General features: G+C 38.0%; 1 protein-coding gene across 1 annotated transcript; it reads right to left on the bottom strand.

Annotated features, from left to right (window-relative positions):
- Window positions 1–964: 964 nt before the first annotated feature.
- On the bottom strand, window positions 965–5,536 carry tmem161a (transmembrane protein 161A). Its single transcript, XM_020940134.2, has 11 exons — window positions 5,430–5,536; window positions 4,786–4,889; window positions 4,621–4,704; window positions 4,386–4,477; window positions 4,062–4,218; window positions 3,610–3,825; window positions 3,390–3,533; window positions 3,204–3,317; window positions 2,947–3,121; window positions 2,767–2,863; window positions 965–2,500 (listed from the first exon to the last, which is right to left on the bottom strand). Exons 1-11 carry the CDS (start codon window positions 5,430–5,432, stop codon window positions 2,196–2,198), a joined length of 1,491 nt encoding a protein of 496 aa, XP_020795793.1. The 5' UTR covers window positions 5,433–5,536; the 3' UTR covers window positions 965–2,195.
- Between the last annotated feature and the right edge of the window lie 11,417 nt (window positions 5,537–16,953).

The raw sequence follows: 16,953 nt of genomic DNA, 5'->3' as shown, positions 1-16,953 counted from the left end.
TTGCTCTCTGCACACTTGCTCTCATTATCATGTCTGGCTCCTGTCAGTGCAACCTGCTATGCTGCCAGCCAATGAGAGGAACAAAAAATGGACCACTTTAAAGGGCCTTTACATTGCCTCTGTGTCAGTGGTGATGGTGTTCCTACCCCTATGGTGCGTTTGGTTTTCCTTGTCATTTTATCAAAACCAGGCGCACAGAGCAGAGAGGATGCCTGCGCAGTCCCGTGTCTCTGTCGTCTACTGCTCCGTAAATGAAAAGAGTCAGACTGGGGGTCATGTCTGGGCAGCTCCCATGGGACGTCCTGTGTCTGAGTCCCACACACACCAGGCCTGTGGTCCGTGCAGCGGTCCAAAGAGGCCTCCAGGACAGATAATGAATACAGATGAAAAAATACTCAAGTAAAAGTATAGACTACTGTTTCGTCTGTATAATACTGTAACTCTGAAAAGGTTAACACTACTTCAATAAATGCAAATGTATCGCATGCAAATATTACAAGTAGTATAACAACTTACTACTACCAACATCATTACTGAACTGTTTGCCTCCTGCTTTTACTATTATTAATCAACTATTACTTTAAGTAACGTAATGAAACCACTAATATTTTTTTGAACAGCTTGTTCAGAAACATTCTAACTCATAACAATTAAAATAAGAGTAGGCCTATTCCTCAGATTTATTAAACAAAATAATATGATTTTTATCTTTGGGATTAATTTAACAACTTTGGGAACATTTAACAGCTCAGTTCTTCCCACAGTCCAGGAGAGCACTGAGTTCACAGTAATTATAAGTGATTAAAGAATAAACTTCCACAGAGCTGGGGCAGAGGTCAAACCACCAGACACTATTGTCATGCACGACTTTTGTCAGCCAGTCCAGACACCTCGAGCACAGGGATCTCCCACGCTCTGGAGTGAAGACTGCATTAAGTCGAGACATATTAATAGCTCCAAGATGTTAAATGATAAAATGTCTTTTTTATTATTATGCCACACTAATAAAACCTTAAGATTATAACCAAGTTCACGCCATGCATTCAAAAAATAATAGAATGGAAACACTTCATGAAACAGTCTCAGTACAAGAAGAAACATGTCAATTTAACAACTACTAATAATACAAATGTGAAGATGTCATTAAATATAAAAACAAATTGTGTTGCTAAAATTATAAAGGTTACACATTGATCAAACTCATGATTACATGCTTTAACATGTTTTAGCATAAAAACTATTATCCATCATAAATTATGAGTACAATGAAGTGAGATTTTATACACAATCCCTGAGCCTGGAGGCACTTAGAAAAACTAAGAAAAAAATAAAGCAAAATGCAACCCCCCCCCCCCGCAAAAAAAAAAAAACCAAAACAACAAAAAACAAAACACTATTCATCTTGGCATTCTGACTGTTAAGAAACACGCTCAGTCATGCAGTCCCCTACAGTTACTACAGTTAAAACTTTACATTAAAAACAAACTTTTAGCACTCTTGAATCGGTTTCTTTGGAGAGATCAGGAATCTCTCCCGTAATATCTACACAGGGGTAAAAAAAAGTACCCCAATTACAATTAAATGTCTTCAACTCCAAACAGGTATTTCACACCAAACTGTACAGCAATAACGCAGCATTTAAGATTTTTTACCAAGCGATTCAGAAATGCTGGTAAACACCTAATTTTAAAAGCAGTAGAAAAGTTTCATAAATAATCACAGTCACTTTTATTTCTAACCAGTTGCCTGCTGGTCATTTGAGTGTGACAAGAACTTTGAGATGTTTACATGACATTTCAATAATCTGATAACTCCTGAAATCAGATAAAGCTCAGATTTTTGGAATGCATGTAAACATGGCCACTGTTGAGTCATATTTAAGATGAACTAATGAAAAACTGAGATTTATATTTTTATTAACGCACTTTGTGAATGTATCTTACTTTTCCGCCATGTTGAAAACCCTTCATGTAGTTACATATGGTTGAATAATATATATTGGCAAATACTAGTAGTAACTAGTCCTTCTTGGCATGCAGCATCCCTTTGTAGTAGTTGTAGGAAGAATCTGAGGAGAAGGAAGTCTGGGTGATGGATGGCACAAGTTCAGAAATGTATAGCTGCATATGTAAACAGCATCTTAAGCAGTTATATTAGGTTTTCTTTATAACCATTAGTCCTTTTATTGATCACATTTAGCTGTGCATGAGGTACTGGTGGAAGTAGATGCCGAAGAGTGAGCTGAGGACTTGACAGGCAGCGACCCACCAGGTGAGGAAAGCAAAGAAGCCTCTGAAAAACAGCGGAGTGAGCACAGATCGAAGGGCAGTGAAAGTTTCAGACAGGCGGGCCACTGTAGCCTGGATGTCTTCCTCCATGTAGTCCACCCCCTCCTCATCCTCCTCCAGGACCCCAGACACTACAGGCACTGCTGTGGGTAAGACCAGAGCTGGGGTCACACCAGGGGCCTGCTCTGCTCCAGGGGTCCACGAGAAGTCTCCTACAGGCAAAGACAACAAGGTAGGAACTTATGAACACAACTGACACTTTCAACTACCAGTATTGGAATAAGATGGTGAGCTCTATTCAAAATGTGTAGTTGTAGCAAAGAGGACAACATTTACAGTTACTTAATATGACAACAACATGCATTAAACATATTACAATTTCATATGCAATTAGATACATGTCATAACAGCTCTTCCAATGTAAAAAATGTATCTAAAGAACCAGACTAAGTATTCTAGGTGCATCAAATATACATACCCAGTGCCTTTAGAGCCAAAGTGGAGAAGAGAATCAGTAATATGGGAATCAGATACTGCAGAGTCACTACTGTCAGGTAGCAAAACACTCGAGTAACCTAAAAGAAAATAGGATGCAATTTACATGGTTAGCATTTCTTATCATTGAAGTAGTACAAAAATACTCCATAATAGCCCTGACCTTCCTTTGAATGTCAATAGCAGCAATGCGTCCAGCTTCCTTTTTCATTTGCTCCACCCACTTCTGTGCAATGTTGAGGTAAGCCTGGAGGTGATGGCGGGTTAGGGCCAACCGCAGCACGCAGAGAGCCACAATGATCCCCAAACGCATACTGTCAAAGGCTGAACTAGACACTCTGCAAAAGAAACAACCAAACATGGCTATAAGTGATCTCTTTTATAGTCAGTATAAAACTTTTTAAATGGCTTTGCTCTTACATTGTAATAGAGGTCTTTCCCATTGGTGCATTGGCCAGGAAGTCTCTTGCAATAGGCTTCACCCACAGGATCAACACAATGACTGGGGACATGAAACTCATGTGCAGCAGAATCCTATGTAAATCAATTGCATGTTACTGATGAAGCAAGTAGTTAAATAATATATCTGGTTCTGGTTGTTCTTACTGGATTATTGGTCGATCTGAGTTCATCTGGACAGCATCAAGATGGGTCTGAGCCAGTCTAAGTCCAGGAAAAGCCAAAAGAGATCCAATGTAGGCACACACAGCAGCTAGACCAAGCTTCACTGTAAGCTTGGTTACTGGGACTCTGTAGGTAAAAAAATCATTACAATACGATTTGATAACCCAGGCATACCTGTTGCTGTTGCTTGCTAGATACGTACGACCAATCGGCATAACCCTGCTGCTTCACAAAGACTTCCAGGTTGCTGAACAGACTGTTGAATCCTGGCTCAAGTCCAAATTCCAGGTAATCTTCTCTGACCACCAGAACCAACATGGCCACCAGCAAAGACAGAAAACCAAAGGCGAGGCACACAGAGCGCTCACCTCCCTCCTCTGAGCTAAAGTAGTGACTCATCAAAGTGTGAAGAGTTTTTCTTGAAATTAGAAGTTAAGGAATGGTCTGGTTTGAAATGTTTAACTTAGACAGCTTTTATTTTTTTCTGCATTATTTTTTTTCATTTATATTTTGAATTCTGGGATGTCTGGGAGTCCCTGCTTAGACTGCTGCCCCCGCAACCCGGCCCCGGATAAGCGGAAGAAAATAGATGGATGGATTTAGAATTATGATTTACAAAGACTTAAAATGATGACGTATTATTGAAAAGGATACAGGCCAAAGAGAACTGTCAAAACACACCAGATGGCCCCAATGTTGACCTCTTTGCTGGCATCTACAACACTGTAGTAGCACTCAGTGAAAATAAACACTCCAGTTGCATAGACTGCAAAATCTACAAGCCACTGGTATTCCAGGAAGAAGCGCAGCACTGAAAATAAAACAAACAATTTGTAGGTTTTTAAAAAAGACATCAAACTTGCCAATAGCAGCTAAATGGAAAATGTGTAAAAATGGTTCACATAAGTAAGCCATAATAGAGTAATGTTTTGCCCAATATCACGTGGTGTACATTTACTTAAAGTGCATCTATTTTACCAAGGGCATCCATAACATTGACTGGGGCCTTGTCCAAGTGAAGGTCGATATCTTTAGGCACAGTTAGTGGTTTACTTTCACCATTCTGCCTCCTGGAGTAAGACAAGACAACAAGGTTTTAGTTCATACTAAAGCGTTAACATATGTTTGAAATGTGACGAGGTGTTAGATAAAACATCATCCTCTAAATTACTGTGATGTGACCCAGCACTGCCGAGCCCTCCCCCCATCCCACCTGTCTCTCCTGTTTGGTTTGGGCATCTGTTTCCCTGCCAGCGCACACAGCTCTCCCTCTGAAGGGTGTTTGAACCGGAACAAGCTGACAACAAAAACATAACACCAGGTGGATAAATAGACAGCTTTGGTTATGTGATGTGACCAGATGTGAAGGAGACAGTACCTGCCGTTACAGAGAAGCCATCGCGCAAATGAGCAGTGAGGAGCCATCCTCTGCATGATACTGGCAGCCAGCAAGCTGACCACCAACTGGATCCCCATCAACGCCTATTAAAATACACATAAGCATATTTAAGCATGAAACTACAATAGATGGTTAACGAAACTTTAATTATGCTTTAGTGTGTATGGCAGAACTTGGAAAAGGTTAATACAAAATACATGGTGTTTAGAACTATCACTCCAACTGGGGTTGGGTGTAGTAATGCCATAATGTAAACAAAGCAAAATTAACAAAATTCTATTTAAATATTAATAAAGGAAAGTATCAAAGAAAAATAAAATGCACATTACTTTCTACAATAATAATTAACCGATATGCATAACACAATTGCACAGTTAATCACATCAAATACAGGTTTAAAAGAAATTTTGCAATGAATGAAAGCTAACTATGTGTTAGCTATGTTCTGTTGTGCTAAATTTAGCCTAACTTCACCACCTGTCAGTGCTGCAAGCTTGGTTTAGCTCTGTGTAAGCTAGCTAGACTACATTAGCTAACAGCATTTACAGTAAAATCTAAGCATTATCGCATGAAAATTGTGGCTTGAAACAATAGATAGTAAAGCTGTACAGACGTAAACATACCATGTGTTCTCCAAAAGGTCAGTGTTTTCACGGGAACAGTTCTCCACATGAAGGAGTCCTGACAGCTGAGGCTCTGACATGTGAGACCGCAATGTCCCGGATGTACTACCCTGCGCTGCATTCAGGGGCCGCTCTAAACATGGGATTTTTTTAAGCCTCTCCATAGTAAGAGCACAGTGATTTCAAGAGACCGTGCTCACTTATTTTAATAGATCTATGGCTCACGTCCACAAGACAACGCTTTGATACGGCAACAGCGTAAGTAAAAAGAATGGGCCTCTAATGTAGCTCCTTTATACAAATGTTAAACTTGTCAAAATGTAACAAAATAATAAAAACTATCTTATATGACTACACATAAATCAAGATTAACATGTTTACCACCAATTATATTTATTGTAATTACAATGGTGTACATGCACAAATTAAAACGTTAACTAGACTAGCCTACATATTAATGCAGACTAACACCATATCCACTGTCCTGGTTTGTTTCTCTTGCTCAGTAGCCCTGACTGCTTCAGTGACTTTCCTAATCTCTATATTTCAATGAAATTATCATTTCATTGAATCAAAACAAATTCTATGAAAATCCAGTCTAATGCCTTTAGAACAGACCAGAGCAAAAGTTCAGTGCAGTCTTTTTGCACTGAACCTTTTGTTTTTCTTTAATAAGGTAGGAGAACTAAGTAGGTTTCTACTAACATTGTTGCCAGGGCATAGCATAACATTAACACTACCCAGTCAGTCAAATGTTGAGAGATTTATGAATGGCAAATCAAAATCACTCAGTGATATAGTCACTTTATATAACAGATCCTATGATTTATGCCAAAAGTCTCATTAAGGACATGGGCCTTTATAAAGTATAATACTTTAGTTTTGATTGTAGTAACCTCTGTCTAAAAGTAGCCATTTCATTTAAGTTTTATTATTAAAAATTTTGTTAAGGTGACTAGATTTTCAAAATTAAAAACTGGAACATGCCCAGGTTGGAATGGTTGGTCCCATCCCATATGAATAAAATTGTGAAAAGAGCAAGCAACATTGTCCATTCTCACCTCACTTGTGGATCAGTAGATAATCTGTTGTGCATTTTCCTGCCTTATGTTCATTTTCAAGAATGGTTTTCTATATTTTAGCTAAACAAATTACAATTTACTGCTCTCTTTACATAGTGGGGATAAAACTGGGACACATGGTTTTACATAAAAAACACATGTTTACAATACATGTTTAAATAAATAATTGTTTAAATAAATAAAATACAATTTCCGGAAGTTGCTGTTTTCAACCCTACCAGACACACAAAAATATATAGACCTACATACAGACCTACAGTGTTTTTCCAGTCGAAGTTCAAAGTCAGTTCAAATTAGGTTCTTTTTCTTTTTATGCAACATGAACAGAATTAAAGATATTGAAAATTGCAAACCAATATAACAAATATGCTTTGGAAATTTAATGCTACATGTTTCACACTAACCATACTTTATAATGCAGTCACTTCTAAGTCATTAGATTGATTGTTAAAAAGCACAGTTCCCTCTCTGCTATCACTTGACCTCTGCCTGTCTGCATTCACTCTTTCAACTCTTCTTTTCCTCCTGCTCCTCCTGTGTTTCTAACCTCTTCTTCTCCACATCTTCTCCTCCTCCATGAGTTGTTTTGATATCAGTGTTATTACTTTTCCTTAACCTTTTAAAGTCTCATGTGTGGATTAGCAGGTTATTTACAGTTTTCATCTCAACCACCCCAAAATGATAACTCTGTCACACATTTTAATGCAATATGTGTAGGTGTGTAACTTAAACTAAGGTGACCAGATGTCCCTATTTAACCTGGACAATCCCAGTTTTGAGTCCTGTATTCCATGTCCCAGTAGATTGATCCAAAACCTCATTCTATACTTTACAGCCTACAGTGTAGAAGTCAGCTTCTATAGATGTCTGTATTTTACAGCTAATTCAAAAAAGTTTATGCAACAATTATAACCTTTACACTATTTTACTAAATTTATGGGATTCAAAGAGGTTAAATTATTTTGGATTCCCTTTTTTCTTAGTAAATAAAAAAAGAAAGAAAGAAAGTTATTGTCTGTGACCAGTGAGGGCTTTAGGTAAAATACAGTGCTTCTTGTGTGGCATGCTTGATCACACAGTAGAAAATGGTCGCACATGTCGATCTGGACCTGCATTTATAATGTCAGCTCATCCTCTGAGCAGAAGTGTCCAACTGAGCTAAATGTTTTCATCAACATGATTTCCAAAGATCTTTTAGCACAAATCCATTCAGAGTATTCAAATCTGAGTTTAGCATGTGTGTTCATGTTTTTGGGTGGTCTTCTGTTTTCACTGAATCCTACTTTTTGCTAATTGCATGCGCCCCCTCTGCAGCAGATGTGTTTGATCCCCGAGTGTGGGACATATTTCGATGAGAGGAATGAGTTTAGCTTCATTCTTTGAGGCAGTGAAATTTGAAACAATTAGGTTTAATACATTTTAGCTATGATATAATAAAGCTTGCAGTATCTACCAAAATAGGGAAATGTGATTTCAGATTTTCTTTTTCTTTCTTTTCTTTTTTGTAAAGGTAGAATCTTTTGGACATGGATTTGACAGAAATAAGAAAAATTACTACATGATATGCTTCATGTGATTTTCAATAGGTTAATTAAGATACATTTATTTATTTATTTATTTATTTTCCCCCCTAAAGTTGCACTAATCTAGTTTGTTAATTGTAGTGGAACAAGGGGGAACAGCAACATCACACATACAAGCATCTCACAATATTATGTAAAGCACCAGACAATATAGCAGTCAGTGTGAAATATACAAAAAAGTCCCTAAAATCCCCACCTCTGTTTAAGCTCCTCTGCTGTATCTTTCCTTAGATATGCTAAATAATTTGTAAATAATATTTATTATATCATATTTATTATAATAAAACCATTGGATGAAATGAGAAAGGTCTAGGACATCAACTTATATATGACATTGGCTGAAAATAATTCAGATTTGTGATTGAAGACAGTTCTGTTGGTAAATGAGATCAGTTGATTTAGTACAATGTACTGTTATAAGATTTACTGTAAAGGCAATAGGTGTACATATCTAAATGTGCGTCAGTAGCTCATCATTTGTGCTCTTTGATCATATCATGTTTTCATAAAACACTTTTATGCTGAGAGATAATCCTTGTGACATGTTAGCCATCTGTAGCTGTGGCGAAGAGACAAAAATGATGGCTCAAATGGACACAAATAAAATGCTAATTCAAAGCAGTTCCCCTCCTCGAGGTGGGCTTGGGGGTGCCCCTTGGTTCCCACAGCACGTCCCTGAGTCTGCCCCAGTGGCTGCTGGGATACTGAGAACATGCAGCCTTCCTATTGGACGGTCTTTGTTTGCTCAATGCATGCTATTCATGTCCCTATTTGAATATATGCAAATACTGCAGTGGTGCCCTGTCAAAGGAGACTTCAGCTCCACGGTCTCTTCTCATTCAAGTATCCCGCTCTTTTCCCCTTTGTCTTACTGTGATGCTTCTTCTCAGTGTGGGAACCAGTGTGGGAACAGCCCAAGGCGGAAGACTACCGCACAGGGATGATTTTTATGTGGAACAAAAGGTACATTTTTGTAGTGCAATACATTTTTAATGTGTGTGTGTGTGTGTGTGTGTGTTCAGACAGTGCATTTTAACCTTATTTTTCTTACAAAACAATAAAACAAGTAAATTATGTTATATTGTACCTTCATAATTCACTTCATTTCACCACATCAGAAAAAGAAAAGAAAAAAGAAATCCATATTACCACTGTGCTCTGTTTTGGACACAGGCACATATAGTTTAAATAGATATATATTCAAATGCATGCTACTGTTTCTTGTGCAGACAAACCTATTACATAAATAGACATTTGACCTGGCTTTTATGAGTTTACAGTCCTTTAGTCACATCAGTTTCTTGACATCCCTTCATTTTGACACAAACCACCACACTTTGGGGGAAATACACCATGGATTCTGTCTCAGAGTCAGGTATGATACAGTTTGCAGATGCATGGGTGCTTCTTGTGCACATATAATGGTAATCATCCTGGACACATGAACAATTTCTCTCTCATATCTACGTGGCCCTCCCTTCCCTGCAGGTTACAGGCAATGCCAGTTGTCATCGGAATGTACTAATTGCAACTCTAACTATTGGTCACTGGATTGTATTTAAAAATTGACTTGGTTTCAAAACGATTATCAAGGCTAATAGGGCAATCCTTTATATTAGCAGGCCAACACATTCCTGTAGTCCGGTTTGTGGACGGGGTGTGTGGACGTAGAGCCTTGGCCTTTGAATGATCCGAGCTGCGCTCTGAATGACAATCGCTGGCCGGCTGCATGCGCTTGAACTTGACCGCAGGAATTGCCTGGGAATAGAAGCGCGACTTTGGCCTTTTGCTCCGCTCTTTTATGGAGCGCGGGCCATTAGCACTGATGTCAGCGCTCATTAGCATACAGCCCAGCCTGTTCCCAATTAAACCAGTGCTGCGGCGGCGCGCAGCTCTGTGTTCACATGGAGCACGCTGAGACAGGAGCTCCTCTGCTCAAGGCCTGCACATCCACTCGTGTAAGTGTTCAGTTCATTTATGATTTTTCTTTTTCTTGGCTCGAAATGCATTTGATGCTATTCTTTTGATGCTATTTCTTTTCTTTCTTTTTTATTTTTATTTTAATTGTTTAATTTTGCTCTAGCGCTTTTAGTGGCCATTAAAAGGAAAAAAAGAAAATGATTTCAGATTTGTCTTCAGTTTCTAACTTTTTTGCCTACATGGTGATGAACTGACTGAGAACTTGTGGCTTGAATTAGGCCCAGTACCATTTATTTGATTTTACTTTTAATTGCTTAATTATTATAAAAGTCAGATCTATTTCTCAGTACAATAAATCTAATTCAGTTAGAACATGCAACATAATGTACAGGCCTATGGCTCTATTATTGGCAACTTGTTTCTGACACATTATCTCAATATGAAAGTTGCTGAGTTGTTCTGGATTTGGTGAGGTGTGCTGAAGGTAGAGTTGACAACGTTAGCTGAAAAATGAAAGGGAACCATTAAGGCCATTTTGAAATTTAAAATTACATGGAACACATTTTGTGTTGCAAAAAGTCTAATGAAAAAGATGATCATAGATTATATCATAAAGTATGTCTAAGGCAACCAATTTACGTCTTAATTTCGGCCTGGCCAACTTTAATCTAAAGACCACGAGAAATAAATCACGACAATCCTGTTGCTCTCATTTGGCCTGAGTGGATGAGTGAGTAAGCTAAGCTTTCAAAAGAGAAAAATTGTAAATTGTAGGCTAAATAAAAGTATATATAAGAGTTAAAGCAGAAATTATAGAACAACATATAATGCATTGTCTAAGACCGAAAAAGTGTATCATTTGTTTAAATGTCCTCAGATATTAACGAGGCCATGTCAGGACGCCCATGACACTTGCTCCTGTTTGTTTTCATGTTTGACCTCTGACCCCTTTGTCCTGTGTGGGGTCAAGACTCTTTGAAGATCCACCTTTACAATTCCCTCAAGTGACCACTTCAATTGGTCATCATTAACAATGACCTGCGCCCGCTCTGCTGTGCGTAAAAGCGACATTAGACACTTCTGAAATCACAAAAAGAAAATGGCACAGTAGAACTATATATATTTCAATATAGACAAAGCGATGAACACAAATGAAAAGTACCCCCACGCTTTTAACGTTGCACCAAAGATCTTAATGATAATGAAGCCTAATTACGATTACGATTATCCTTTCATGTCGTGAAATGTTTTATATTACCGAAGGGTAGTATCTTAAATATTATTAAATATTTAATGTATAAAATCGAACGTTTTTTTTCCAATTCCCAAGGCCTATAATATAGTCTAATCAACAAAAACTATTATGCTAATCATTTCAATTATAAAACATATAGCATTCCCCTACTGGCTAAAGACCACATACGTTTCAAATTTCAAATTCTTTACCTATAACGTAAATTAATTTGACCATTATATTATTCAAGCAACAATTTTCTATTTTGCCTACAATTTAACACAATAAAAACACCTGCCAGTCATTTTGTTTATTTTTAAATTTTACTCAAATAGTTGAGACACTAGAAATCAAGAACAATTTGTCAATATATATAGTTCTTAACCAGACCAAACTTGCAGACAAAACCGAAAATGAAAATTTAACAAACATCCGTGCCCTCAGGCATATTTCTCCTCGTGCCACACAAACTCACTGTAAACTGACGAGGCGTTATGCCAGTGCCTGACGAGAAAAGAACCGACCTTGTTTTTGTTCTCTCCTATTAGAGAAAATGCAGTTGGTAGCGTATGCGTTTGTAGATGATGTCTATTACGTATTAATTACACACAAAGTGTAGGCTGAGGCCTTGGTTGGGCTCTATGTTATGTGAACAATAGAATTCTGCGTTAGAAAATATTCTGCAATGTTATGCTGATTTTTGTTTAGAAAACCATAAATATGCAACCAGAAACCTGCGCGCGTTCTTCTCAAAACACTTAGATTTTGCGCATGGGGCATTTATGCTGAGAACATTTAGGCTACACAGTATCATTTTAGAGGTCTGCTTGATTTAGGATGATGTGGAAAAACTGTGGTTGAATGTTTCTGGTTTCGACCATCAAGGCCCAGACGCAATGCCGTTTTTGCCAAAAGGTGGCACTGTTTAGGCCTGTATTCACCCGAGCGGCTTGTGATTGACCACAGCAGCTATCAAATTTAATGTCTTTCTTTTAGAGGCCCATATATATTACATGACCTGTTCTGTAGGCCTAATTAAAATATAAGTTATGTTAGATTTACATTATATAACTAATATATATAAGTTGTTAATTAATTAGCGTTTAAGCTATCACATTACCGTTAAATATTACAGGTCTATAGGTTCCTTTGTAATGTGTGCGTTTAGGTTTATAGGTTAACTTTTACAATTATAGGCTAAATCCGCTTAAATAAAGCGCTGAGCATCTGAGCGCTTTATTTCCTCCACGTGTACAAACCGGCTTCAGCTCAGAGTCAGACGAGCATTGGACAGCGTATGTGGGGTAACCTATCCTGGTGCTTCACGTCAACACGCAACATCACGTTTTATTTCAAAGCCCAGCTTTGTGCTCGTGTGACATCCTTTATTGTATCTGAACACACCTGCATTTGAGACCCGCACAGCATATTTAGAGTCACTTATTCAGTAAGCTATCACCTGCATTCCGCGGCTCTCACAGACGCCCTTATAGATTCCAAACTGCTAGGAACCTAATGTACCTAAGCATCTCATGGAGATTTCGATGTAGTCTTATTTATATTTATTATAATATTTCTGTGAGTTTGGCCTCATAATGGATAGAGTTGATAGCGTTTTCTTTCCTAAGTAAAGCCAAATTATGCCGCCAATTGAAGAGGAATGGGTTGCACCGTTTTACACTGACTCCAGGAGAAGATATATATTTGCATCATGTGACCAGATTGTACTGCATACTCACGACGCGTCTCCAGGCCATTCTCTTCACTTCCCCAGAAGTGGTCTTTATTCATTTGGAACAATGCATAAAGAATAACGCATAGCTGTGAGACGCATTTGGATTTTGAGAGCTGTAGGCTACAGAGTGAGGGAGAGAGAGAGAGCAAAAGAGAGAGAGAGAGCGAGAGAGAGAGAGCAAAAGGGAGAGAGGAGGAGCGACGCGCTCACCAGCCCGGTGCACCCTGTCATCACGCGACGTTCAGGAGGAGAAGAAGCGGATGCGCAGTGTCCCTCTTTTCGGCCTTGCTTTTGGAATTTTTAACCGACCAGACGAGCCGAATTTTAAAGGTTCAGTGCAACTGAACGGTGTGTGTTTTTTCCCCCTTCTGCTCTTTGGACTGTGGCTTTAATGATTTTGAGTTGCGCTAAAAGAGCTTGGACTGGAGGAAAGCTGAATTTACGCAGTAAGTTCATTTTTATCATGAAGAGGTGTAAAGTAAATGCTGACAATCATTCGAGGTGCACGTAGACTTCTGTGTGTGGAGGACAAAAAAACCTCTACCTATAGTATAAGCTATGTAAAATATAGGCTCGAAAGGAACCTTTTCTTTTAACTGTTGTTTTTTATTGTCAGAATGTCACTTGTAATAAAGTGCGGGAAGTACCCAAAGCCTGGCTGCGTGTCTCTTGAGCGCACAGTGGCGTGATTGTTGGAGCCTGGGAAAGTGTCCCAGGCTGAGGCTGGAGGGACTTGACGCCACCGCCTCTTGTTCCCAGAGCCGTGTGTGCAGTGTGTGCGCTCCAGACACTATTGTGATGGTAATCAGCGCAGGCACGTTGTTGAACTTGATGTTGACTTTTTTCTTCCTTAAGATTTTTTTCTTTCTTTTTGCTTCTTTGTGGGAAGATGCCGACTGTCTTAATTTAAATTGAATTTATTTTAAAACGCTGTAGTAGGACATCAACATGTAACTTTAAAATCTTGACAAAATACCAGTTAAACCTAGGCATAATAGCTTTATTTCTATTTTAAATATATGGTCCTATATATACATATTTAATTACTTATTACGTACTGTAAAATATACATGCTTGTGTTTTGTTAAAATACATTTAGCTCAACTTTTAAACGTAACCTAATAAATTACTAAAATGATCATTTTATTATTTCTGAGCCTACCTATATTTTTGACACAATTTGAGCGGCAATTTTAATGTAGCATGAAAATACTTATTGTTTTTATATGTGTGCAACAGGTGTAGGCCTACAGTAATTGTGTTTCTGCAGCAGCAATGCAGCAACACCTACAGTCATTACTCTCATTAATAAAAATGCATTCAAACCAAACACCATAAACTATATATATATATATATATATATATATATATATATATATATATATATATATATATATATATATATATATATATATATATATAATTTTCTGTAAAGGTTCAAAATTTATAGGAAATTTGACAGCAAATATGTGTGAGATCTATCACTATTACAGTATAACCTACTGTATTTAGTCTCTTGATATAGCCCACCTAACATTATTGTATCATGTTCAGTCGTAATATACGTTTAAGTTAACAATTTGGTCTGCATCTGCTGATTATTGCCACATTTTCTTACAGCAGTGAATAATAATCTATATGCAACCTATTAAAAGTAGATTTAACTAGTACATTCATTCATTCTGATGAACAGTGATCAACGATTACATTTTCTGTTTGTGTATTAATGTACGTTAGCGCATGTAAGTTTGCAGTGGTTTCAAAACTCACTCAACACTGTGTGAAATATTGCATTCATTATTCACAAAAATGGCGCCGAGAAATGTTTGTCGGTTCAGTACCATGGACAGAGACAACCCAGTATGTGAGCCGTATCACACTTAAAACTCAAAAATTTTACTTTTTGCGTTATTAACAGTGAAGCAGTTAAATAAATAAATGAATGTGTAATTAGGCCTCTTCTGTACGCCAATATCAGACCGTTCTTCTAACACTCCGTATCCTACTTCACATAAACACAAATGAATTCAGTTTGGTTTGCCATAGATTTAATTTGTGGCAGACTTTCTATCAAAAGTGCCCTGCTAAAATACTAAGCTGCTTTTTCTTTCGCATCAAGACTCATGGGCTGTACAATAGCAGGACGTTACGCACAGGGGGTGTGCCCAGAGGCTGCACATGAGGTAGAGATGCCAGTCAGTCATAGGTCTACTAATTTGAGTAGGCCCATAGTGGGAATAATTGCATCAGTTAGGATATTGTAAACATTCCACACAATTAGTTTATGATATTTTTTATGTGATAACAGCCGTTTTTCGCAATCGAAGACTGAGTTTAGCAATACATCAATGAACTTTAATGCGAATTGTCACATTTTCACAAAGTGTAAGTATTTGCTTTTCAGGACCAAAATATTTGAAAAATAAACATGTATCTACTTAATAGAAGCATTTAAATCATATTTTAAAAAGAGTATCTGTCGGCTCAGTACAATTATTTAGGCCTATGTGTATTATTCACAGTGGTCATTTGTTTGCATCTTGGGCATAAAGACTACTTTTTGTAAAGTAATTGACCTTTAACCTTAATATTCGTAAAGTTATGTGTAGCCTATGGAATTGGAGTACAGTTGTTCTTGGATGTGTAGTTATTTCAGTTTTAATATTTACAGCACACACCTCTCTATTCTAATTCTAGATACTCACGATGTATTAGATGAACTGGATAAATGTAATAAATTTAATACTTATAATGGGCTAATTACGATAGTCATTTGGGCAAATGCGATATTCTAACTGGTCTTATTTTTCTTCTCACTCTGTGCCGGTTACACGTGCATCAGTGCGCATGGCTTACTCAGTGGAGAGCGCGTGTCCTTTGGCTGCAACCCCGAGGCCCCGGGGTGCTGCGTCCAAACGCCTCCTGCACCCCACTTCCAACACTTCCAGGCAACGCTCAGACAAACGCTTATTCTCATTTTAGATGTGATCTTTTTTTCGTTTTGTTTTATGCCGTTGTTATTTGCTTATTTTATGTGCACGGGACAATGCTCTTTGTTTCTACTATGCTGTGCACATGGCCAAAGACAACAGCTGCATCACAGTCACATAGGCCACTGGATGTGATTAGAGCACTTTTCACGTTACATTCTGGATCCCTCTGTGTCCTATTGTCTAATACAATCTAGCCAAAAGATACACCGTAAATGAGTTGTTTAGTAGGCTACAATGCAATAATTATTTTTATTTTATTCGTTTTAGTTTCATTTCAGACTCCTCTGTTTTCACAATGTAAGGATATGACTTAGAATAAGCATTTTGTGCCTAAATTGTTGTTTGCGATTTACCTTCCAATCTCTCCATTGTGGTGCTTTAACTCGTCATATGTCACTAACCAAACCTCCACCATATCCATCCACATCCACTGAGGCGGGACCTGTCTCACTAGATCATTGTGTTGACATTTAGCTGGAAGCCCTTTCTACTCCACTGTATGTGCTGTATTAGGCTGTGGGTAGTTTGTCATACTTTCAAACAATTCACGGGTTCATTCTCTCAACACTGAAACTATAGTGTATGTGGTGCAGGAATGGGTCGATGTGAGTTGGCATTTAATAAAACAAAAGCTAATCTGACAGTTGTTTGTGGGGCCCTATGTGTAGCCCAAGCTCTGCTCTTTTGGGGAAGCGGGCTCCTTACTTCATCTTCCGAGGAGGACTATTGCCTATTATCACCATGACCTCACATACGACATAATAGGCTGCAGTATGAAGCATGGCTGTCAGTGCCGGGCGCATATAGGGATGACGGGTGAATGTGTCACCATGCGTCTGCAGTGGGATAACTAGTCATGTTCAAGTTTATTGGCGTTATAATTGTAAGGTGTAAATGATCAGAACAAAGGACAAATGTTCAAAGGACTTTAGCTAAAAGTGATGGGCATGTTTCCCCTTGAAGCATTTAGAAACACC

Source organism: Boleophthalmus pectinirostris, unplaced genomic scaffold (genome assembly GCF_026225935.1).
Source record: "Boleophthalmus pectinirostris isolate CB_2022bp ecotype Guang Dong unplaced genomic scaffold, ASM2622593v1 HiC_scaffold_7, whole genome shotgun sequence".
NCBI classification, from domain to species: Eukaryota; Metazoa; Chordata; class Actinopteri; order Gobiiformes; family Gobiidae; genus Boleophthalmus; species Boleophthalmus pectinirostris.
The sequence above is the reverse complement of the archived record's forward strand: the minus strand, read 5'-3'. Positions and strand labels throughout refer to the sequence as shown.

Coding starts and splice junctions, on each gene's coding strand:
- tmem161a (XM_020940134.2), bottom strand. Junction 3,534..3,609: donor CAGGGTTATGCCGATTGGTC/GTACGTATCTAG, acceptor TTTTACCTACAG/AGTCCCAGTAACCAAGCTTA. Junction 3,318..3,389: donor TCAGATCGACCAATAATCCA/GTAAGAACAACC, acceptor TGATTTACATAG/GATTCTGCTGCACATGAGTT.